The sequence below is a fragment of the Lepisosteus oculatus genome, chromosome 19, assembly GCF_040954835.1.
Source record: "Lepisosteus oculatus isolate fLepOcu1 chromosome 19, fLepOcu1.hap2, whole genome shotgun sequence".
Taxonomy (NCBI): Eukaryota; Metazoa; Chordata; class Actinopteri; order Semionotiformes; family Lepisosteidae; genus Lepisosteus; species Lepisosteus oculatus.
Genome location: NC_090714.1, coordinates 11,948,321 through 11,972,227, shown reverse-complemented (window position 1 = coordinate 11,972,227; position 23,907 = coordinate 11,948,321). Strand labels below are relative to the sequence as shown.

At 45.2% G+C, this 23,907-nt stretch overlaps 1 protein-coding gene across 13 annotated transcripts in view; it reads right to left on the bottom strand.

The window, feature by feature from the left end:
- Positions 1-23,907, bottom strand: part of LOC102690347 (trinucleotide repeat containing adaptor 6A) — a 125,605-nt gene that overhangs the window by 73,116 nt on the left and 28,582 nt on the right. For 9 of the 13 annotated variants that reach the window (XM_069181014.1, XM_069181017.1, XM_015360166.2 and 6 more), the window contains one exon: positions 3,051-3,124. The exons of 1 other annotated variant lie outside the window; for it this stretch is intronic. In XM_069181014.1, the coding sequence (XP_069037115.1) occupies positions 3,051-3,124 (74 nt within the window). Of the gene's footprint in view, positions 1-3,050; positions 3,125-3,924; positions 3,943-12,349; positions 12,405-14,611; positions 14,618-23,907 lie in introns of those variants that run through there. 3 more of the 13 variants (XM_015360177.2, XM_069181019.1, XM_015360171.2) reach the window with 3 other exon arrangements.

Sequence of the window (23,907 nt, the reverse complement as noted above, 5' to 3'; positions counted from 1 at the left end):
TCCAATGCTTCAGTAAGTGTAAATTACTGTGGGAAAGGGATGCTGGGGAACAGATATATGATGTATGTGATTCTAAATATGTAACAAATAGCAGCTGAAACAAACACAGATGGGCCTGGCAAACGGACTGTTTTTAAGCCAATGCAGCACAACTCTTTGCTGCTCTGCCAATAGCTCTCATTGTCCCTCTTCAACACTGTCCATTAGACAGACATGTTACACACACACTCGGAGATGGCGCTGCGCCCATGTGCAATACAAACAGCCCACAGGCTTTGCTATTTGCTTTATCACTTATTCTGCAAGATGGTAGCTGGACGAGGATGGTGATGTCTGTTTGCAAACCACCACTTGGTGTTATTTTACAAATTGCATTACCAACCTCTTCCGAGAGCCGTCTGAACTTTTCTCCTCAGTATATAAGAAACGAAGGCTGTTTTTAAAAAGTTGCAAACAAAAGAGGCCATCAACACCCGTTCTGTTCCAGGTACACAGCGTGCCCCTGACACTGTGTGTATAGATACACAAGTGTGATAAAACAGACCAGCACAGCCAAGTGCAGTAGCAAGCTGCAACCACAAACACACAATGAGCAGAAGAAAAATCAGTCCATCACTTTTAATCTTCAGATTAGTGTCATCTTTCAAAACTTTAGACATCAGCTTAATTCTCAAACATAACTCCTTCTCAAAGGCTGCCCTATCTGACATGGGTCCCAGAGCCACATGTATCATCTCAGAACCCAAGTGATGTTTGAAAGTTGGGCAACAGCTATTTGAAGAGCACCTACAAAGACCACTTCTGCTACCCTCAGAATTCAGCCCAGGAACATGGAGAACAAGATGAGCTAAATGACACCATATGACCTTAAAGCAAATTACTTCAATGATACATATGTTGATGATTTTTAACTTCAAATGACCTGCTTTGGTTCTTGTTTTCTGTCAGCAAGATGCAAGACCAGTGCGCTCCTGCCCAGAATACATCCTAACAATAGACATTTCTCCCAGAACTGTTACTGTATCAATCCCCACAAAGCAGTGAGGCTTTTAACCAGAAAAATCAACCGAGTTCAAATTTACATTTATAATGATGACCTGGGGGGTATTCGTTTCTACAGCAGAGCATTAGAGCAAAATACCTTACTTAAAGTTACAACAGCATCCCACTCCCACAACCCCCTGGATAGGAATCAGAGACCTAACGACTGCCCTAAACCGACAAAGCTGCTTCCTCTACTACTGGACTCCCCAGACCTGGCAGGGCTGGTCTTGCCCTAGGTGCATCACAGGCCTGCTGTCTGAAAGCACAAGCTGACACAGTGTGCTCAGCCTTACCAGACAGGCTGAAATTAATTCTAAAACAGGCTCTCTTGAGGCTCTTTACAGTGGCTCTGCAGCGTGTTCCCGTCTGGTAATGTTTTCTGTGTTTTGAACAAGTTAAATCAAAAGCATAATTATTTACATTTATTGTTTGTTCTGTAATAATCAGACCAGCTGGGATCTATTAGTGCTCTGGAGCTGCATATTAATCACCGCAAGATCCAGGGAGATTCTGCAGACATAATGTAATGGCTTGAGCTCTTTTTTTCTCGATGAAGACTTCATTGGCAAGTATTACCTATTAATGTTGAGGATCGTATTGCAGATGACCCAATTTCCACTCTAGCTGCTTGCTGACAAAGAGCTTTTGCTAATTTCTTGGGACAATACACAGTGTTACTTCAAACAAAGCACTGGAACAACCCACACCACACCGACTCTTTAATCCACATCAACAACCCTAATTTCTTCGTGAAACCAAGTCACAAAGTGTCATCCCACTAATTATTACAGTACAACAAAGAGCACTACAGCTCTCAGACCTCTGCTATAGTAATGTGCATTTGTAGGGCAGGGAGTACAGAAGAGAGAACGCAGTGCTGTGTAGCTTTAGCTGCACACCCTGAATTGACCTTCTCTGGATCCAACCACACAACAGTGTAACCCCATGCTTCTCTCTGCCAAACTGACTCCCACCCTGGTCTTTCTATTAAAGACTGTCTAATATGACTGTCTGCCACACACTGCCCGGATTCATAGTTCTCCGAAGCATTACAGGAACACCTGCCAGGAGCGCCGCCCTTCCTCTCCAAGACTTGGAAAAGTCCCGTTCTTTCCCGAACTCACACACGTGACCTATGGCAGCACAGCCCCTGCCAATGAAATTATTGCTTTCCCCAGGGCATCTTCTGGTCACAGATCAGTACGATACAGTCTACAGGGTTCCTTTAAAATGCTCTTCAGCTGTGCGTGTTCTGTATTTACAATTACGCAAAGAATTTAAGCATCCAACGCGGTGTATCTACAAAGGTAATATATTCCACATATTTGTGTATAACTGGAGTGGAGCTGCACTGTTCAATCACTGCACTTTCTTATGGCTCACTGTATGTTAACTTGCTGCTTTATGCCAACAACAGAAGCGGTTTTGCTACAGGAGGGCTGGTGGTTCACGCTCCTTTTCAATCCGCACTTCATACGGTGGCTCTGTGGCTCAGGATCTGCGCCTGTGGCTGGAAGGTTGCCGGTTCAAATCCCGTGGCCGGCAGAGGAATCCTACTCCGTTGGGCCCCTGAGCAAGGCCCTTAACCCCAACTGCTCCAGGGGCGCCGTACAATGGCTGACCCTGCGCTCTGACCCCAAGCTTCTCCATGGAGAAAAGCTGGGGTATGCAAAAAGACGAATTCCTAATGCAAGAAATTGTATAGGGCTAATAAAGAAACATTATTATATTACATTATATTTCCTGATGGTGGAGCTTGATCGGATGGAACTGGAGTGTCTTGTCTTTCCTCTCTGTCTGCTCTCGACCACGCGCTCATCATGCTACAGCTAACGTGAACAGGAGGTGGATGTGGGGGTATAGAAAACGCCAAGCTTGAGTACTGATGCACGTTTTTACAACTGACTTTCCTGAGCCAGTTATGAATGAAAAAAAAAACATGGGGCCTCAGAGCAGGGGCCTCTGAAAGTGTGCAACGGCACAAATGAGGTTGGTCTGGTACATACTGATGGGATTTTCCTGGGCCGGCAGGGAAATGGTCCTTCTCCAAGCAGTGACAGGAGATGAAGCCTTCCCTTATCTGCAAGACAATTGAAAAACAAAAACGGGCTTTAGCTGTGAGAGTTTGCATCTCCGCACTCTGAGCCTGTACCATATTGCTGGCACTGCCACTTGCCATGCTAAAGGATCCCGGATCTGTTGGTTGGTCTGTTTAAACACAGATCCCGCTTCTGTGAAAACTGTAGCAGTGAATCATGAGGAACATGCCTCGTAGACAAGGTCAGGACACACCAATGGGCTCTCACATCGCTGGGCTCCACTACCATAATTAAGAATATCATCTCAGACACAATGAGCTAATCCACCAGCATGCAAAACATTCATATACTCTATATTATACAGTGAAACATAAAATTTACATTCCTCACAGTTTCCTCATTTGTTTTCAGAGCTCACGTTGTATGGGTACTTTTGTCAAGTGCTGAAGCTCAAGTTCTCAGTGATTTATAGGTATTCATATTTTTGCAATTGAGTCTGTCTCATCCACTTAGACATCAGGTCAAATTGGATTAAAAGAAGGCAGCAGGAGTGTGAAGCGCTTCTCGAGATGGACACAGTGACTGCTGGGAAGGTGGAACTGAGAGCAGTTTAACAGGATTTCTGAATACTGTCACCCTTCCTCCCTTCCTTAAACATGCTGCAGACTGTCAAGGAGGTGCCTCTTTCACACATGGTAATTGCAAGATGAGTTGCCCAGCCTGTACTTTTCCCTTCATTCTACACATTGTTTTCAACACCAATTGCTGATAACAAGAAAAGTGACTTCTGACATCCTGAAATATAGTCCTATGGCGCATTTTAAGGTTGGACGTTAACTACCATCAAGCCGGCAGCTCATGTTCAACACAGTTGATTGATTTCTTCTTTCAAAATATCTGAAGAAGAGAACAAAATTAATGTTCTTCGGTGCAGGAAACGACATACAAGCTGCAATTAAAATACCCAGCTTACTCATATCAGAACAGAAAACAAGACCATTAAAATATCTCTGTGCAGAGCTCTTGGCTCCCTTTCAGAGGGCTCATTCAGGATGAGAACATCCTGGTCCCAACTGCAGAGACCCAGAAGCAAGCATGTCTCTTTTAATTAAGGATAATAATTATAATAATAATTATAATAATAATAATAATAATAATAATAATAATAATAATAATAATAATTGCTTACACTTATATAGCGCTTTTCTGGACACTCCACTCAAAGCGCTTTACAGGTAATGGGGTCTCCCCTCCACCCCCACCAGTGTGCAGCCCCACCTGGATGATGTGACGGCAGCCATAGTGCGTCAGAACGCTCACCACACACCAGCTATCAGTGGGGAGGAGAGCAGAGTGATGTAGCCAATTCATAGAGGGGGATTATTAGGAGGCCATGATTGGTAAGGGCCAATGGGAAATTTGGCCAGGACGCCGGGGTTACACCCCTACTCTTTTCGAGAAACGCCCTGGGATTTTTAATGACCACAGAGAGTCAGGACCTCGGTTTTACTTCTCATCCGAAGGACGGCGCCTGTTTTAGAGTACAGTGTCCCCATCACTATACTGGGGCATTAGGACCCACATGGACCGCAGGGTGAGCGCCCCCTGCTGGCCCCGGATGAGAGGGGGAGGCCCTCACAGTGTGGGGCAGTTATAAAGATTATGGACCTTAGTTACAGAGCACATGTCACAATGAGCACTGAACCCTATCCCATGATTTGCAGCCAAGAGTGACAGCATTACTTCTAAAAAAACATTAAAAAGGACATTATCTCACCTATCCTATACTCTGTTCTCCTCGCCACTAACATCTGATGTGTGGGGAGTGTTCTGGCGCACTATGGCTGCTGTCGATTCATCCAGGTGGGGCTGCACACTGGTGGTGGTGGAGAGGATCCCCATTACCTGTAAAGCTTTTTGAGTGGAGTGCCCTGAAAAGTGCTATATAAGTGTAAGCAATCATTATTATTAACCAATGATGCCACATCCTACACACACAAATCCTACCAGGTCTTCCTCACTGCACCCCAGAGTCCACACCGCTCACCGAATTAATCCATATTCCATAGAAGTCTTTAAATTAATTTCCATTACTCTAAAAAACACCATGATCATATCAGCAGATGCCTCCAGACTACATTTCGTACTTCTTCATTTTCGGCATTTACTTTTAAAAATGTACCACGCGCTGATTCTGTTTTCCGGTTTAAAAGGGCTTAAAAGTCTGCTCGTTCTGAAACAAGGAAGCTGCTTTTCACTTTGTGTCACAGCCGCTGAGCGCTCTGCCACATCGCTCCCTCAAGCAGAGTTTGCAGGTGATGCTGATCATTAATGTCAGAGCCCGTTTAACTTGGGCTTCAGCAGCGAGTCCTGCAGCTTTTGTACCAATAGCACCAATAACGAGCAAAGTGACTGCTGACAACCCGAAATACACGCCTTCCGTGCACTTTATGGACTGATATTACCCAAGATCAGGGCCACACTTCTCAAGACATCGGGCTGTGTCAGCAATCACTGGACAGACGTTTACAAACTGAACTACAGGGATCACCCAGGCCTGGGAAAGAAAAATGGGAAAAGCTGTACAATGAATCCAAGTTTCACACAAGTTTTCAAAGGAATTTATCGCGCTTTTAAACCTGCTTAAATCAGCAATTGTCAGCAGACTATGGTAAGAGCTCTTTATTTTCAGGGTTTATTTTTAAATCTCATGACATCACAATTTCACCTCAACTTAACACCTGGAGCGCAATATATTTTTACTTTCACCAGCCATTAAATGAGACAAATTGGACAAATTGTGTTCTTGACAGAACGGAGGTGTACGTAGTGTCACGCACAAAGTTCAAAACGATGACAGCTAATCATAACAACAAATCATCCTGAAACTTAAAGGGCAACAAATGTTGAGCCATGGAGTGAAGACTCTGTGGCTGCTCATGACTCTTGAAAAGAAGGTAGGAATCTGGAAAATAAACACGGAAGACTATGTACTGGTTCGAGTCAGCCTCAAAAAAACAGAAACAGAAACAGAAAAACTCTATCTGTTGCAGTACTAGTGACTTAACACTGCCAAACATAAGGTTCTTTGCTCAAAGGTTTTCTCGAGTCTAGCCAGGAAAAGATCGATCTGGCATTCTTCTGTCTCTCCAGCCCCTTGACTATCGTCCCTCTACACTGACATCACAAGAGGGGAGAAATGAAAGTTAGAGTGTGATGCGCCTTACAATGCGCTCGTTTCAAGAGAGCAATATTTGTGTATTTGCAAAAAACAGAAAACAAAGCTTCAAAATGTTGTCGGAGAAAATGAAAACAAATGATCAAGCTGAGATGTACATAATAATTATTTTGGGGGGCACAGCCACGGGACCTCTAAGCCAGCCTTTGAGGTGCCTGGCGGAATACCCACTGTACCACAATCATCAATGTTTCCACCTGTGCACAAGGCACCACAAACATGAGTTTTTGCCGTACTGCTGTACTTTTTCACTATCCAGGAGAGAAATATAACAAAGCTGTAACAAAGACAGATTTTGTACTTTTACAGGGTTTTTTAAGGACATCGTGACTCATCTTCAAAACACATAAGATCTTTTTTCCCCTGAAAGCAACTGAGCTTTCCCTGTTTCTCTGCTAGCTGAAGCTGCAGCCAAAGTTAATTCTATCTGCAGCACAGTCTATCTCTTAAGACATCAGGCTCAGTGCAGATCCCATGAAGAATTTTAATACAGCGAGTTTTTTTATTGCTTGTGGTACAAAGAGAAGATTCCAGCAAAAAGGCTGGTGGAATGATGCACAAAATTGACATCAAATATCCTCCATTCCCAATCAACTCCTCAGCGAAACAGAAGCACAGGACTTAATAACTATTAGCTCTACTGATTACAGAAGGGGATTTTAGTTGTGGTAACTCTTTGCCTTCGGCATGGTGATGTATGTTTTAAAGCACAGAACTGCAGCACATTGCTGACCCACATTTCACACACAATCCATCCAGTCACTTTCGGCCGCCTGCGTCTCCACAGAGCCGGGCAACACAGCACCGACAATTACACTGAACCAGGACGAACAGAAGCAGTGCAACATTAATCTTTTTTTCAAAACACTGAGATTGCAGAAGAAAACGTCCTTGGAACGCACAGCCACACGTGTCTGCGTCTACAGTTCACGCACTCAGCGTGTGCGTGTAAAAGCATGGCAGGAATGCACACAGCCCGTGTATCTTCATGCATGTGTGAAGAATGTGTGTGAGGTGCCTGTCTCTGGTTGTGCAGGCGTTTTGTTATCGAGTTTTTAACTACTCTGGCGGGGGGAAGTATTATAGTTAATTATAGATGAGAATAAATTGCTGCTTGTTGAATGAAGACGTATTGTTACATCATTATCAGAGGTTTCTGGCCCCCCGAAGGCTTTCAGAATGGGCATAATAGCCTCCAGAATGCAATACTCTCTAGCACTCTTGTGAGACGTATGGTAATTTACAATCTTTAGGTATGCCTTTGTGTAAATAAAGCTGTACTAATGAACAAGCTTTATTTACGGGCATAGAGGCTGACTCCTAATGACCGAGCCCTCTTCCTTTCCCTCTTTGTCTCCCTCTATCTCTGCCTGACATTTTTTCCCTTTATTTATACTTTTTACAAGAACCTAAAACAGCCCGCTATGCGACAACTGGGGAGCCAGCACCCCAAAATAACTTGTGCCACTGATGATTTGCCAGAAACAAACAGCCTCTTTTTGTAAGACTGTTGTTGATCTTTTTCCTTTGTTTTAAAATGGATGCACACAAATTAGATCTGTCATTTAACGTCTATTTATGTGGTCTTGCAATTTTACTTGCAAGAAAAGCTGACATTTCTCATCTAGAGCGATTGACCAATCTGAAAACAGAGCGGTGTGTGTATGTGGTTAAGTCATTGTAATGAGATACATACATCCCTCACCTGCTCCAACAAAATACTCTTTAAAGAACTGAATCAGCCAAACGGAGGCAGCAAGTTATAAGAGAAACAGGGAAGGAGGAGATGATATTTAACTCCCCAGACAGACCACATATCACAGCCTTCGACAAATGTCATCCGCAAGACAGCATTTCTTCTGATTCAATTTGATCTCTCCTTGCAGGTTGTGGTATTGCTCGCACAAGGCTGTGATCAAAGAGCCAATTAAACTTTAGAAGATAATTAAACAATTGCTTGATTAAAAAATAAACAGAACGGCTATTTTCTAAACAGTTCCATGTTGCTATCGGCATTCATATCGGACTATTAATACCGCATGAGACAAGCTCCTCTTGACCCCACCTTTCTTACAGAGGAACTGGAGACAGGAGATGGCAAGAGAAGCACATGGCTGCCATGTGGCAAGAGCAAGTGTCAATCAGGCAGCACAGAGTGAAAAGATATCACGAACAATGACGAGCGAGAGCGATATTAATTACAAATGGAGTCGACGGCACCCTTGATACGAGTCCAAATGTCAAGTGCATGATTGAATGAGAAAGAAAAAGGAAGGGGGGTGTGCAAACCCGGACAAAGGGATATTCTGATAGGAATATTAAGAAATTCTCTTTCCAGCTTTACCGATTTCTTCGCTTCAACCGCAAGCTTTGTTAACAATGATGATCTGCCCACTTCAAAAGAGGCACACAACTGGCAGCAAAAACAAGGGGAGGAACTGATGCTGGCAGACGGGGTATAATTCTGTTCCTCGTGTTGCTCAGCTCACATGCTCTAGCAGAATGAATCGGAATCTCCAGCTTCAGAAATAGGTGGCTGATGCTCATTCTTCATCTCAAAAAGATAGCTCTCTCACTTCATTAAAACAGGGGGAAGGGCGACACCAAGACTATTTCCTTTCAAACTGCTGAATACAGTTCAATGCATTAGTTAGCTAAGCCCGTGTGCACGTTTGCTCTCTGCCGACACATCTGCCCTGGGTTGGTAATTGAATTAATAGAGATTTGTAATTGAGGCAAGCTATTTAAGCCTTTGAGAGGTTTTCATGGAACAAGCATAAATACAAAGAAATGCAGTGTGCTGAAGTATTGCTTGTGAGGGATTTTAGAAGCAGTTCATCACGATTCGGCTGGAACATGGCAAGACTACAGTGCAATCTAATAGAACGCTCTTGTTATCGGCAGTTCCTTCTGAAGCTCGCCGTAACCAATGCTGCTAAATACAGCACCCTTCATAGCTACAGCCATGCCCGTCTACCTCAATCCACACCTTACCTCAGCTGAACAACCCCAACCTTAACAAGCAAGGTCAAGTGCAAAAGAGGAAACAATGTTGCCAATGTTACAGCCTTAGCACACAGCACTGCTTGTGGAATGTTGTCTAAAAGCACGAAAGCATGATTGGAAAAAAAGCACTTTAAACTCAAACCCCAGGGAAAAAAGCAACCTAATCTTTCTGTAACAAATTACAACAAACTGCATTTCTTCATAAATGAATAGCATTTAAACAAATAACAGTACATCAGAATGAGTTACTGGTTAGCTGCACTTTCACTCAGCCTTCCTCCTTTATAATGAACATTATATAACACCCAATCTCTTCCTGACCTGGGGACTGTCTTCCCCTACCACACTGCTATTGTTACTTCCTTAGAATCGTTTTGGCTCCAGTTAATTCAATCAGACCAATGCCTGAAATTTAAAAAACACAGATTCCCACATTTGTCCCTTATGCTGGGCGATCCACTTTACGAAGGCTGGCGATATCACCGTCCTCACTGGCCCCCTCACTGTAATTGTAACGTGCTGAAAACGACTTGCAGTTGGAGCTTGCTGTTGAGTCTCTCGTCCAGGACAAAAATCAATAGGTTCCATATGCACAGCATGCAACAATTATTTCAGTGTAGGGGAGCTGCACAACGGTGGGTTTGAAATTCAGCCAAGCTCTAGAACCAGCAAGACTCAGCTCTCTCTAGACAGTACCTGATCGCAGCGAGACGGCTAAATTAGCTCAATCATTCCCTGTCGTTTGTCACGGCTTCCAGAGTACCCATTTGGCAGTCATTTGAAGGCGATTAGAGGAAGCCTTATCTCCCTTTCACTGCTGTCTTAACACTGATTAAGCAGGGGGAGTCATCACAGTACATTTTCATGTGAGCTAATTCAATAAAGATGGCTATAATGATTAACAGAAAGCAGCGACAGGGCACTGTGAGTTTCTGACACCCACTCCAGGGATATAATTCGCCTCCAAAGACATTTCCAGCAGACCCCACCCAATGGATCTCTTCTCTGAGCCACTCCAACACAGGTTCCCCTGCTATTCTATCACAACAGAGGAAGCTCTGCTTTAAGGTGCTGGAAAGATTAAACCCTTGTGTAACAGACCCCACCCTTCACTAAGGTAGCTCCAGGGATCTGATGATCTTAAGCCTCACAATAAAGTAACATGCAGGAAGCTTTATTTCCACATTTACACAATTAAGACTCTGCAGCTGTCTCCTCAGATTGCCTCCCTATCCCCCCCCCCATTTAACACCGTGAGCCCGTTATATCCTCAAACATCACTTCTCACACACGTGAGAATGTGCACTTTAAAGTCTTACACCAATAATCTGCTTAATTAAGCACCACCCAGTGTGATACAGGATTACAGGTGATAGAGGCCCCCTTGTGGGCTTCTGCTGACAGGTTGGCTGATAACACAGTCTCTCCATAGCTGGGCCTGCAACACCTCAGGATGCTTGCATTGAAGGCTTTTAATAACCACAGGTTTGTTACAGAGAAAACATTCTATGACGATATGAACTCAAAAACAGAGATTATTACTGCATAGCTTTAGAACTAATTAATTCAGCTATTTTTATAACAGCAGCAATCATTACTTGACAAATACAAGATGATTTGCATTAAAGGATAAAGTAGTGCCGGTATCGTATTTCCCATTAACCAGCACTCATGAGGAATGACAGCAGCCAAAGATTGTGTGACAGCAGCATCGTTTACTGGATTCTGCAAAAACTGTGGCGTTCCCCAACCTCCTGGTCACAGGAGGAAGAGGCCAGGACCCCCAGGCCTGGCGAAAAGGCAACTAAAGGGGTGACTGCAAAGGTGGAGATGGGGTGGAGGAGGGACGTGAAAGTGAGCGAGGAAGAGGAGAGAGTGGTGTGTGGTATGTATGGGAGCTGAGGCAATTATGTCAGGATTAGTTGCAAGCTGCAGCAGCAGAACTTAATTAGTTTGGCTGCCTTCATGCCTCCCGAACTTCCGTTAGAATTCCATTAAGAGAAATTAGTTTTGCACAGACCCATACATGTAAAACTACATCTGGGCAGGATGTGCATCTCCCCAGAGGAAGGTGAACCTCAGCACCGAACTCTTGCTCCGCCACGGAGACTCTCCTTTAATTAACCTCTGGTATAATTATTTATGATCTGCTCTGATTGTACTGAACTGTGAGACAATTTTCTTTTTTGTTTCTCATCAGGTAGGGTTGTTCTATGCAGGTGCCATAAAGGAAAGTGGGCATGTTTTCCCACTGCCCAGCTGGGGGACAACAGAGCCTTGCCCTGCTGTCACACAGACATGCTGCTTCTGTCTGGCACCCAGACTGTCGCACGTCTCCACAAATGGAGAATGATATCAGGGTTCGATTATATTATCATCTGTTTCCCAGAACGAAGGAGCTGTACAAAGATGAAAACCCCTAAAATATTATTATCATTTTAGATGAACCAGCTCATTCAAAATTAAAACCCTTCGCTGCTCAAAACTATTCATTACTGTACCACCCGTGGCAAGATGATGCTCTCTTTTATAAAGCATCAAGACTGGAAATGAAAGTGTTTGGTAAAGAGGGAGGAACGAACCGCTTCAACTGCTGAGAAGGACTGAGCCCACAGAAGCCTACTATACTCTGCTCTGGTGTCTGCGGTCTTGCGAGCTCCTAATGTTTAAGTATGGATTTTCTCTCTCCTATTCAGGATCTGCCGCCTGCAATCTCCTCTTCAAAAGCTAGGTCATAAATGTATATATTTCAGTGTTATAATGTTACATTTTTAGATGATGTCGAAACATGAAAGAACACAAGAACAATCCACGACTCTCTGTTTCGCATGATCGTTCCATGAATAATTCCGTTCTGCCTTCCATTTTATTACACGGATAATATCCTAAGGTGTAACTACAGTTCAATTACTCCGAGGTGCTGGTGCCCGTGGGGGCCTGGCAACGAGGAGCCGGGATTCAGTGCCGTGCTCTCCTAGGCAGGGCTGGAAGCCGAGGAATAGTGTGAGAACGGATGTCAAACCTGAGAAACGCTGGCAGACACAATAGCCCTCTGTCTCTGTGACTGCCAGGCTCTCCTGCAGGCAATCAAGCACAAATTCCAGCATCTTTAATATTCCATCTGGCCAACAGCTCCAATAATAATGCCCCCCACCCCCAATACACCTTAAGGCATTAATTTTAAACAGCTGCATTTAAGTTTATAATTAATTCATAATTCCAACGCATTAATGAATTGTAGAGGTGGTGGCAGGAGCCGAGAGTGATTATCAATAAAAATATATTTTTTCTTAAATTAAAATAATGGAAACTTTTCTGTGTACTCTATTACAAATCCATTAATTTTTAAAACCATGCGGATTTTGACATTATCTTATAATGTTTCAAATAACATAAGGTAGGACAATCTCAGTTACAATGTTTTCATCAAACTATAGTCAACTGTTTAGTTTACAGTTTCGGTTAGCAATTATTCCTGCTGTGATCTGCTTAGCAGGAATCTAAATATTAAAAAAGGAAATATCCAAACACAGAAATTGAAAGCACAGTAAAACAGCATTTACTTCAAGGACTACATGTTTCATAGGGGCACAATTAACTCTCCTCAACAAGCTAAACAAAAGAATTAAGAAGATACAGGAAAATTCATGCATACTGTTTTACCTGTTAAGCATGGAGGATGACGCACTTAATGAACTTTGTACAATGTACAATGAACAATTGCACTAATGTAAGAGGGAGAAACTCACTGAGACAAGTGCCCTATCACAGGACACTCTCAGACTTCCCTTGCAGCAATTCATCAAACGACGGGGACATAAAACTGCAGACATATTCATTACAATGCGATGTCGCCTACTCTTGTTGCCTTTGTGATGGTAATCGCAGTCTGAACTAAGTCTGGTGAGCTGAAACACAGCCCCACACAGTTTACCCCTCAGCAGCTGAGGAACAAGGCCCGACAAGCAGGTAACTGCTTATAGCACCAGACACCCGAGCAATATGCTACCTGCTTGAATACTTACCAGGTAACATACAGAGAGAGCACTCAAAATACCATGCACACTGCGCTGTTACGTCAGTGTTCTCCTACACTGATCCTGAAATGCCCCAGCTCTTCAGCTTCCTAACATGTCCTCACTCAGAGAAAGCTAAAGACCAGGTCAATCCAGACGAATTAAGCCAAGGGTTGTTCCAATAAAATACCCGAAAGTGTTTTATGAACAAAGAAAGCCATGCATCTCTCCAAGCCTGGGGTTGGAGACTCTTGTACTTGATGTACTGTCTAAAGCTCACTGCTGCAGCGCTGCACAATACATCACTACATGCACTTATGAAGTGCTGACTTAACACCTAAAGTTTCGTTACTGTCATTATAAGGAAAGATGAGACACACGGAAAACAATTGCAAAAATGACTGTTGTCCCACGTGCCAAGCTTTAACACAGCAACACATCTTGTCACTGTGTCACATGGCGTTTTCTACACTGCAAACATAGAAACTCACCCCCTTCCTGCTGCGCGGTTGTGGACGCTCAGCAGAACAATACACAGCAGGCAAAACATTTGCAATGGTTGTTAACCACTTTACAGAGTAAACACTGCACATGTGTTTTGGGCACTAGCCAGCGAGCTACTGGAAATGCACTAAGAGAGTCTCCTCAAGGTCTCTAGTAGTACACTACAGGAATAGCTTTCCTTTTCATAATTAAGTGGTAAATTCACACTATTATTAAACCACAGCACTCCCACCCAAGTCCAGGTGCCCTGCAGCTGTAGTGTGGCATATCCCCCACGCCTAGCAGGTAGGCAAAGTACTGTGTTGTCAGCCAGTTGGTGGAAGCAAGACCTTTCAGGTGACAAAAAGCATTCCTGTGCTGTCCTGTGGAGAGGACACTGACCTGGGCTTGGCTGAGCTCCAGAGAGACAGAGCAGCACAGCCCCCCTGAACCCCAGGCCGTACAGCACACAGCACCTGACAGGGCACACCAGGCAGCACACCGCAGAGCACCTGTCAGACACACCATCGGCCCTCCGAGAGGCAGCGCAGCCCAGAACAAGCACGGCGCCTAACGCACCGAGCGCAGCACACGGCACAACACACAGCAGCGCGCGGCACACACTCCTCATCACGCCTGGCGCACTTCTCGCGGCACAGCAGGCGCAGGCAGGGGGAAGCAGGCGGGACCCCGACGCCGAACAGCATGCGGCGAACCAGCTCGAACGAGGAAGTCGTTGAGAAACACACAGGCCCGTGCAGGAGAACGGCGGATGGCATCGGTACCTCTCGCGCTACCGCTTGTAGGAAGGAGGAAAAAAAACCCACCCTGCATCACCGAAAAAAAAGACAGAAAAGGGAAGGGAGGCGGGCAGGCGGCGGTTAACGGCAGGAGTGGAGTCACGTCAGAGCAGCGGGAAGCAGCCGGCTGCCTCCCAGCGCCGGCGGAGGGTCCTCCCGCAGGCTGACGAGGACGAGGCGGCCGCCCCGCGAGCCCCCCGGCTCCCCCGACACACAGCCTGGCCGCTGCGGCCCCCCTGGCCCCCGGCCCGCCAGCACAGCGCCCTCTCTCCGGGCTGCCTGCGAGGACGTCCCCTCCGATCACAAACAAGCGCTTCAAAAACATAACCCCCCCTTCCTCCTCTTCATCCCTAGCCATCGTAATTAATTTTGTTTTTTGCAAGAGCCACGTGCACTTTGGGTATTTATGCCAATCACAGCGGTTCGGTTGTTTTGTGCTCCTGTGATAGCACACGCAGCCCAGATCCCCTCCTCGGTGCATTTCTGTGTTAAATAAGTAAGGTTAATTTGATTTGATGCACCACTTCATTATCATAAATAGCTCGCAGAGTGGCAGTCCTCTGTAATTACGGTTTGCCGCTGTCAGCGTTGGAGCAGCCGCCTGCTTACACAGGAACACCCCTTCCTGGTAATGAGGACTCAGGTCGGCAGCGGACTAGTGGATGTACTAATTTGCCCTCTGCCCCACAAAACTCACACTGCCTTGCTGAGGCGCACGCATACGCCCAAGTGCACAGCCAGTCGCATCAACAAGCGCACAAAAGTTGCAAAAAATACTCCGCAAACTGTTGCATTTGCTTCCGATTTGTGCACAACAGATTGCATTGTCCGTTAGGTTTACAAGGGAAAATACCCCCCCCCCCCAGACAACTAATAAAAAATAAAACATCCACTTATCCAGAGCACCAGAATGTTTAACAATCTGCCCAAAATATTATTACTCATTACCTGAATATGAAAAAGAAGTCTCATAAACCCTTTATATTACCTTCATAGCATAATCCACTCCTCTTCAGAAACTATTATCCTTAAAAGGGCTTGGTAAGCACATAAAAGGAGTCCAACCAGGCAGGGAGCGACGTCAGCCCATCCCAGGGCACGCACAGGAGCATTCCCTCACACATACAGTACACAGCTGGTGATTCATAGAATTTCCCTAGACAGCACACCTTTGGATTGCAGTAAGGAACTAGGACACCTGGAGAAACTTCACATGAAGGGAACACGCAAACTCCACATAGGACTTTCCACATTCCCATCACCTAGTGACTAAGATGCCATTACAGGATAAATTGATTCAATTAATGAGTTAATTGTCATTGCTTTTTTGCTAATTGCTGGGACAATCAACACTGCAGACACAGCAACCTGCTCGCAAATCAGTGCAATTATTAAGGAGTATTAAACCTGGACAGCAGTCAGGAGAGACTGCTGACTGCTCACGGCTCAGCACAGCAGGGAGGAAAGAAAGGCACACTGGCTGACATCTCATTACAGCTACAACAAATCAAACCTTCTGTCTTTTCTGGGGGAACTGCTCTTGCGTTCTATCCAGTCAAGACATTTTGGTTCTCCGTTTCTGCCTTCCTTGTGCAGGTTTGGTTCCGGTCTAAATCTGCTGCCGTGCCGGGAAAGCAGAGCGGGACCCAGACGTACCAGGTTAACCAAATAAACACAAATTATTCTGCAGCATAAAGGCCACTTAGAAAGGGCTCCTCCTGGGCCCCAGCTGAGTCTTCTGCTACTGCAGACAATGCGGTTTGGGCTTTTATGAAGTGCACACTACTTCATTTCATTTCATTACGGTAACTGCGTTGCATTAGCCGTGCACAGCTGCAGGCGCTGGGAAGCCTGGCGAGGCTGGTGTGCAATCCTGCCGTCCCCAGCCCTGAGCGCCATCTCCCCTTCCCCCCCGCCTTTCACTCCAGCGTCTGGAACCCCCACCCTCCTTCTCCTCCTCCGCTTTTAATTTCATCTCGCTCCATCCTTGACCCGGCTGCCGGGAAGATCTAATATTGAACGCGCCGCGCGGAGCCCCTCCTCGCTGCCGTCACACCTGGCTGCCGGCGGGGAGGAAGGCCGGCGCTGGCCCCCGCCGCAGCGCGGCCGGCTTGAATGTGGCGCAGGGGAGCGGGCCGAGCCCGAGAGCCCCAATCGGCGTCTGTGTGCCGTTCCCCACTTAGAATCTGCACCAGGCCTCAGACGGGACAGGCAGGTTTTCTGTGACGTCATTTGAGATGGTTTGTAACCACTACACAAAACTAAGCTGGGGTATTTTAAGAAGCTTCAACGTGAACAGATGAAATACAGCTCACATACAAGCAAATGGGCTTGCTATTTAAATTTTTATTTTATTTTCAGGGGTTGTTTTCATTCCTGCCACCATACACTGCTCTGCAAGAGTCGGTTTCAATTAGTGTGTTTCATTCTCCAGGCAGGAACACAACCCAATGGGAATCCTCTACTGAAAAATCAGCAATCTTGCTTTAAGCAAACACTAAATCCAGATAGATCTGTATTTTGGCAATTGAAGTGACTCTTTTAGCTCTATAGGTGAGTACAGAGCAACATTTTTATTTTTAATGAAGAGGAACACAATGACTCTGTTATTTTTATTGGTATAGGATTAACTACCTCTACACTCCCTCCTTGCTTCTCTGGTTTAGTTTATCTTGAGTTGCTGGGAGTGGTTTTTCGAATATTCTAATTAATACAGATTAAAGACTGGTAAATGACAAGTTTGGATTCTTTTCACCCAACCTAAATAGGTGCAATCTCACCAGAAAACAGTGGAGGCTTTTAACAAAATGATAATAATCAACTCCCTACTTATCTTAATTACAGATATTAACTCCTGATTGTGTTCAAGATGTTTAAGACTGTTGCACTGCAATGTATACCAAGGTGTCCAGGATGGGTCATCTAAGCACAAGTTCTGGTGCTATCAAACACAAAAGGATATCTTTTCCAGAACAAAAAAGAAACATTGTTAATTAACTCAAGTTACAAGGACAGAAACAGCTAATTAAACAAATATAATATAGGGTAATTTACCACATAAACTCCTGACACTGGAATTCAATAACAAATGTCATTTTTGGTCTCTGTGTGCGTTTCACTGCATTCTACATGTTTTTCTTTATCTAGAATCGCCAGTTATTTTTTTGGTTTCAAATAGCAAATCTGGACCAGCCAATTGTATTTCTTACATTTTAGACTCCTCTAGGCTCCGAACATCACACCCCCTTTCAAACCACTCACCTTTTAACACATCACAGGCATGACAGCCCTGGACTCTGTACCTCACTGATAGCACTACAGGCATGTAGGAGGCGCCAGGGGTCACTGTGTCGAAAGAGCCCCAGCCGACTAATCCCTCCTACCCCTGGAGGGGCTCTGCCAGCTGCGCGTGGTGCTTGGAGAGTTCTGGTCACAGCTGGCCAGTGACCTGACCCAGGGTCAAGCCTGCACCCCAGGGACCCCTTGATTCTATCAAGAGTGAAGCTCGCAATTTGTAACCTACAAGCCTTTCCTCAAAAGAAATGGCATCAACGTTTATGGTAGCTCTTTGTTCTTTTTCCATATTGCAGGTCGGTCAGTGTCGGTTTCTAGCGGTACGACATTCTAAGCGCATTTTCAGTTTTGGCATTCAGTGGCTTGCATGCGATTGTTTTTAGCTTATATAATGGCAGACTTCAAAATCTGCAAGCGCTCACCTCTAATGTGTCTGATCTGCTATCCTTCACTTTAAAATTACCAGTGGAATTGAATAAACAATCAATCCACATCATACCCGCATGCAGCGTGATACAGTAAGTGTTCAAGGACTTCAATACATGTTATCTATGTAAAAAACATACTGTAGGAAAGTACCTGATATTCTGTAAACCAATACTCCCGCAGCACATTCCCAAAGGCTGTTTTAACAACTAAGTACTCTCAGATCTCAACACCTGATGGCTCATGGTAGAAACGCTGAATGGTTGGAAGTCGGCCTTGGTTTTTATGGGTATGACTTTGGCATTTTTTTAAGCCTTTCAAGACCAGCAGCATCAGGTTCCCAAGCACTGTCGCCATGGAGCTCCATGGAAAAGAGCAAAGTTGTTAAACATATCAAGACGTGTCAGAGGGACTCAGATGAAATGCACCTTTTTGTTTTTTTGCATGAGTGTGAGCAAGGCCTGTGAAGGGAAGACCAAGACACGGGTAAGGCAGCCCTGGCCTATAAATAAGCCCTGGGACAGTATTTTAAGCTCTTCTCTTTCCTTCTTTCCCTACAGTGAGCCACAAGTTCACTCCCCTGTAGACCCGGCCTGAGTCCACTCATCCACCCTTCTCTTCATGAACTCCCCCCTCCATCCTCTAACAAGCTACCCTCCCCGTAAACTCCCCCCTACCCACGAGCACCGTTTGAGGTGTCTAGAAGCAAATACAAATATGGGCGGAGCGGTGGCTCTGTGGCTCAGGATCTGTGCCTGTGGCTGGAAGGTTGCCGGTCCAAATCCCAAGGCCGGCAGAGGAATCCTACTCTGCCGGGCCCCTGAGCTAGGTTCTTAAACCCCAGCTGCTCCAGGAGCGCTGTACAATGGCCGACCCTGCGTTCTGACCCAAAGATTCTCTCCCTCTCTGTGTCTCATGGAGAGCAAGCTGGGATATGCGAAAAGATGAATTCCTAATGCAAGAAATTGTATAGGGCCAATAAAGTGATCTTCTCTTCTTCTCTACAATCTCTGACAATGCTGCCCCCCTCCGAAGGAAAGTGATTTAAGGCTGGTCTCCCATACCAAAGAGACACAGAAAGCAGAAATGTTCATACTTTTATCCGTTCCCATTAAGCGGTTTATGCTGATGAGGGCCCTGGCATGACAAAGCCTATCCAGGAGCCATACTGCACAGCACACACTCACTATTCTCCTCCTGGACAGGTTACCAGTCCATCCTGGTGCCCCACAGAAAGCAAGAATTTTGAACAGCCAGTCAAGCCCAGCCAGCACGTCATTGCAAAGGTGGGGAGAAACCTGGATGAATCCAACCAACTCACACAAACGCAGGGAGAGCACGCAAACTCCTAAAGGTCATGACACCGAGCTCTGGAGCCGTTAGGCAGCAGTGCGAACCTCTGTGCTGAAGGCATGGGTTTAAGACATATTAAATAATTATTAAATAATAATTCATTATGAAATCCATGCACTTTTAGTGCATCTAAAATACATTTTCAAAAAATTACATCTCTGACATAAGTACATCTGTTACCATTACGTCAGAGGATTTCAGTTTATCACATCATACACTGTTTTGCTATATCTTTTAGACAAACAACAAAATGTAGCACATCCATTCCAGGCTACCATGCAGTGTTTATCAGCAGGGTTCAGGGAAGCATCTTCAGTCTGGTAGCTGTACGCCCAGCTAGACTACAAACACCACACTATTCTCCCAGAGGAGTCAAGGTGGAAAAGAGTCTCCCTGCTCTTTGAAGTGTTCTGTGGAGAATCGGCATGGATAACAGGGCTTCATCACACAAATTTGGGATTGCAAAATTCTCGCAAACATTTTAACAGTTATGCCTGATTCTTAAAGTGGTATTTTCGTAAATAGTATGCTAATGCAGAAACCACAACTTCACCTTGTGATATCAAATGCAGACAACAGTGAAGTGCCCGTGCAAGTTCATCAGGAGAAGCAAAAGCTGAATTCGGTGTAAACCCCTCCCTGTGAGCATTTGGACAACTAGAACATAAGGATGTGGTTAATGAAGACAAAAGTGCAGGGTGAGATGATAAGAGCCTGATGTAAGCACACGCACACGGTAACCACTCAGCATCCTGTTGAACTGAGGTGCACGCTGGGAGCACAGGACTGATGACTGCGTCTGCGGAATCACAGGTCCCATATGCGCAGGGAGACTGCAGAAACACCCATACTACAGTATGTCTGTGTTAAAAGACAAGTAAAATACCACATGGGGGTGAGCACAGTTTCTTCAAAGCTGGGAGAACAGCTGCTTGGTTTCACTTGCTGGAGAGAGAACAGGCATATATGCAAAAAAAAACCACAGAAAAACAAATCAGCTCTTGTTGTAGTGTTGCCGTTAACACAGTTTTAAGTGCTGCTTCTTTACACACATGCGTGTCCACACACACAAACACAAATGTCAGCCAACCATCTCTCATTTATCGTATTTATCATCAGGCCCCTGAGGGCCATCGGGTACTGCTGAGAATTGAAGTGGGACTTATTAAGCACTACATCATGCCTTATGCAGTCAGACACAAGGAAACTCAACACGAAAATGTCAGCTACTGAACATCAGAATTTGATGGTGCCAAAATAATTATCTACGTGCCTGAATTTCCATATTGATCTATTCCCTGCTCTGTGTTTTTGCTTTTAAATAACGGTACTCAGGACATATTTAGATTTAAATGTGGGAGATGTAGGGCATGCATTGATATCTACAAACACACAAATAGACTTGTATTTCCCCAACCAAGCCCATTCATCTATACCCCTTTTTCCAAAACACAGAGTGATTTCCAGGATCCAGAGCGAACTTTTCCTTTCCCGCAGGAATATTTTCTTTCCTAAACCCGGAGAGGTCAGGGAGAGAGAAGGGATTGGGCGCAGTGTGAGATTACTGCACAAATCCCTTTACTGAAACAGAGTGGGCTGTACTTTGTGCTCTGGCCCGTCTGCCAGGACAATGCCTGTCTGCTCTTTTCCATTGTATGCGGCTTAAACTCCTCCATCACAAAGAAATAATGAGCGTTTGTTTTGGGCACATACCTAACGAGCAGGGAAAAGCAACCCACTTTCTCGACGGCATAGTCACCAGTTTGCTGCCCCGCAAGGGACCAGAGGATCACAGCTCAGTGTTTGCACAAGGCTTCCTGAGACCAGCCTGCAGAAACAATAATGCCCTTTACGAAACAAACCTGCCTCCTGCTCTGCTGAGCAAATCTACAATCACATCTCAACCTCTCCTCACACACAGGCACGCACATACAGTATAACAGCAATAAGAAATAATAAATAAAGGACTGTGCTCAGGCTCCAGATTACAGATTCTTTTTGTTACTTGCGGATGCAATCAATTTGTATCTGGCAACAGAACTCATTAATCATTATGCAGAATTAATTATTCCATTTAGCCAGAGAGCTGAAGAGGGATTGGCTGGGATGCAGGAACACAAGATGAAATGGCTTTCTGTGCAGAGAGCTGGAGCTGTGCCAAGCTGCAATCGGCTCATGTTCACAGAGGAACAAAAGAGCAACTCTGCCTTTATGCAGCAAAATGAAAACATAGGTCTGAGAAAGGCAGCAACTCAAAGGCACACGTGAAATGTTTATACACGAGGCGGAGGACAGAATAAAACTTCAATCAGCCTCAGAATTAGGGCAATTCTTCTGAAAACAATGCATATTACATACACACACTAGAGTGGTGAAATAAAACACATCACCTATGTACAATGCTAAATTGAAATGCACAGAAAAGTCCCTCTTTTTAACCTGTATGAATCGAGGAAAAATAGTTTTGGTGCTTTTAAACACAGGTTTGTATGAAAATTGGTCTTACAACACGTATAGAAAAACAGCAATAACTGTTTTTACATTCAAGGTATTCATTTCTATATCTAAACCTACCACAAGCAAATAACACAATGATCTGCAAATTTTCAGCTTATTCTCATTAGAACCTAAGTGGCACATGACTATGGGACCTTTAAGGAAAGAACTGACATCTGGACAGAATTATACTGCAACTCTGGCTCTCAACAGATTCTCTTTAACGCTCAGTAAAATTAGGTGTGATCAATAACAAAACAGGAACAAGGAAAGGCATTTAAGAATAACAATGTCAGTGTTTTGCTGTGTGAAAAAAAATGAAGGGAGACTGTCGACAAAACAACAACAGAAAGTGGGCATATTTCATTATGGGCAATTAACATCCCACAGCCTGCACTGACATTCTCCTCTCCCGGCCTGCCAGCAAGACACATGATCGAGTGTCTGAACTTTTCCTGCGAAAATGAAAAATCATCAAGTCTGGGAAATAAATGGAGTGTAACAGCCACCGGCATCCATTCCCCTGTTCTGTGGAAATGTGACACACTGTAATACTGCAACAACGGTGGCGTTCATATTTCTGTCAACCCAAACAAAAAAAAACGAGAGCCATGTTATATAGATGAATCACACTCATGAACACTCCCCTGTTTGAAAACCCCCGCATCCTAGAACCCCCGGCCAGGGCATCAGACCTGCATCTGCCTTTCCTTTGCTTTCCTGTAACCCATCATTTCAATCTAATCCCTCGCTGCTGCACTTGTACAGACATAGGTACACAAGTAAGTGGCGAGCAGCTGCTCAGCAGGATTAGAGAGGTATGGCTTGATTCTTTATCTTTTAAATTGCTGGATGCCTCGCACTGCTTCGGCTTCTGGCTGTCCTCTGTAAGGACAAGCAAAGAGCTGCCATTTCCAGTCTGTCTTTACGAGGCAACCAGATTGTGCGCGCCACGTGCCGAACATCGCGTACCCTCACATTTTACGAGTCCCCTCAGCGTGGACCCAGCAGCCGGGCCCAAGACTGCAACCCTGTGTCCCCCTCCCTCTCCTTCCTGCTCGCCGAGATGGCGGCTGGCTCATAACAAACAACGCTCTCCTTTAAGCTGCGTAATTCCCAACAGTTTATCTTTGCTCCTCGGTAGGAAAACAGCAACAGAGGGCCGTCTCTGTATCCAAGGGGCACACAGGTCCCTCTCCCGGCGCGTTCAGTTCTGAGAACTCCGCACACGGGAAGGAAGGAAGGAGACACTAGGTGCTCAATGGCCGCCAAGACGGGAGCCATCTGCTCGGGACGATGGTGAAAAAGGAAACACTGGAGAGAAAGTTCAAGCACAGTTACTCACTAATGCACGCGGCCAGCAACACACACACACACACACGCATGCCCACGCACAGATGAGCCATGCACACACACGCTCGCTAGCAGGGCCAGCCTGCAGGCAGCACACAGGTCCCGAGGTTTCAGCCAGAGCGAAAGGTGGTGGCAGTTGGCTGTCTCATTAACGGCTAACTGTTTGTTAATACGCCTTGACAAATTGCTTTCTAATTCCAGCAGACAATCAGCGGAGCTTTGTTCCGGCGTGCGTGAGCAAGAGCAGATTCACACTGCGCCGGGCTAGCCGCTGAGACAGAGACAGAGAGAGAGCCAGGGACCCCCATTACTCCCGTGCGCGTGACATTACAGCCCAGGAACAGCGGGGCTCGCCCGTC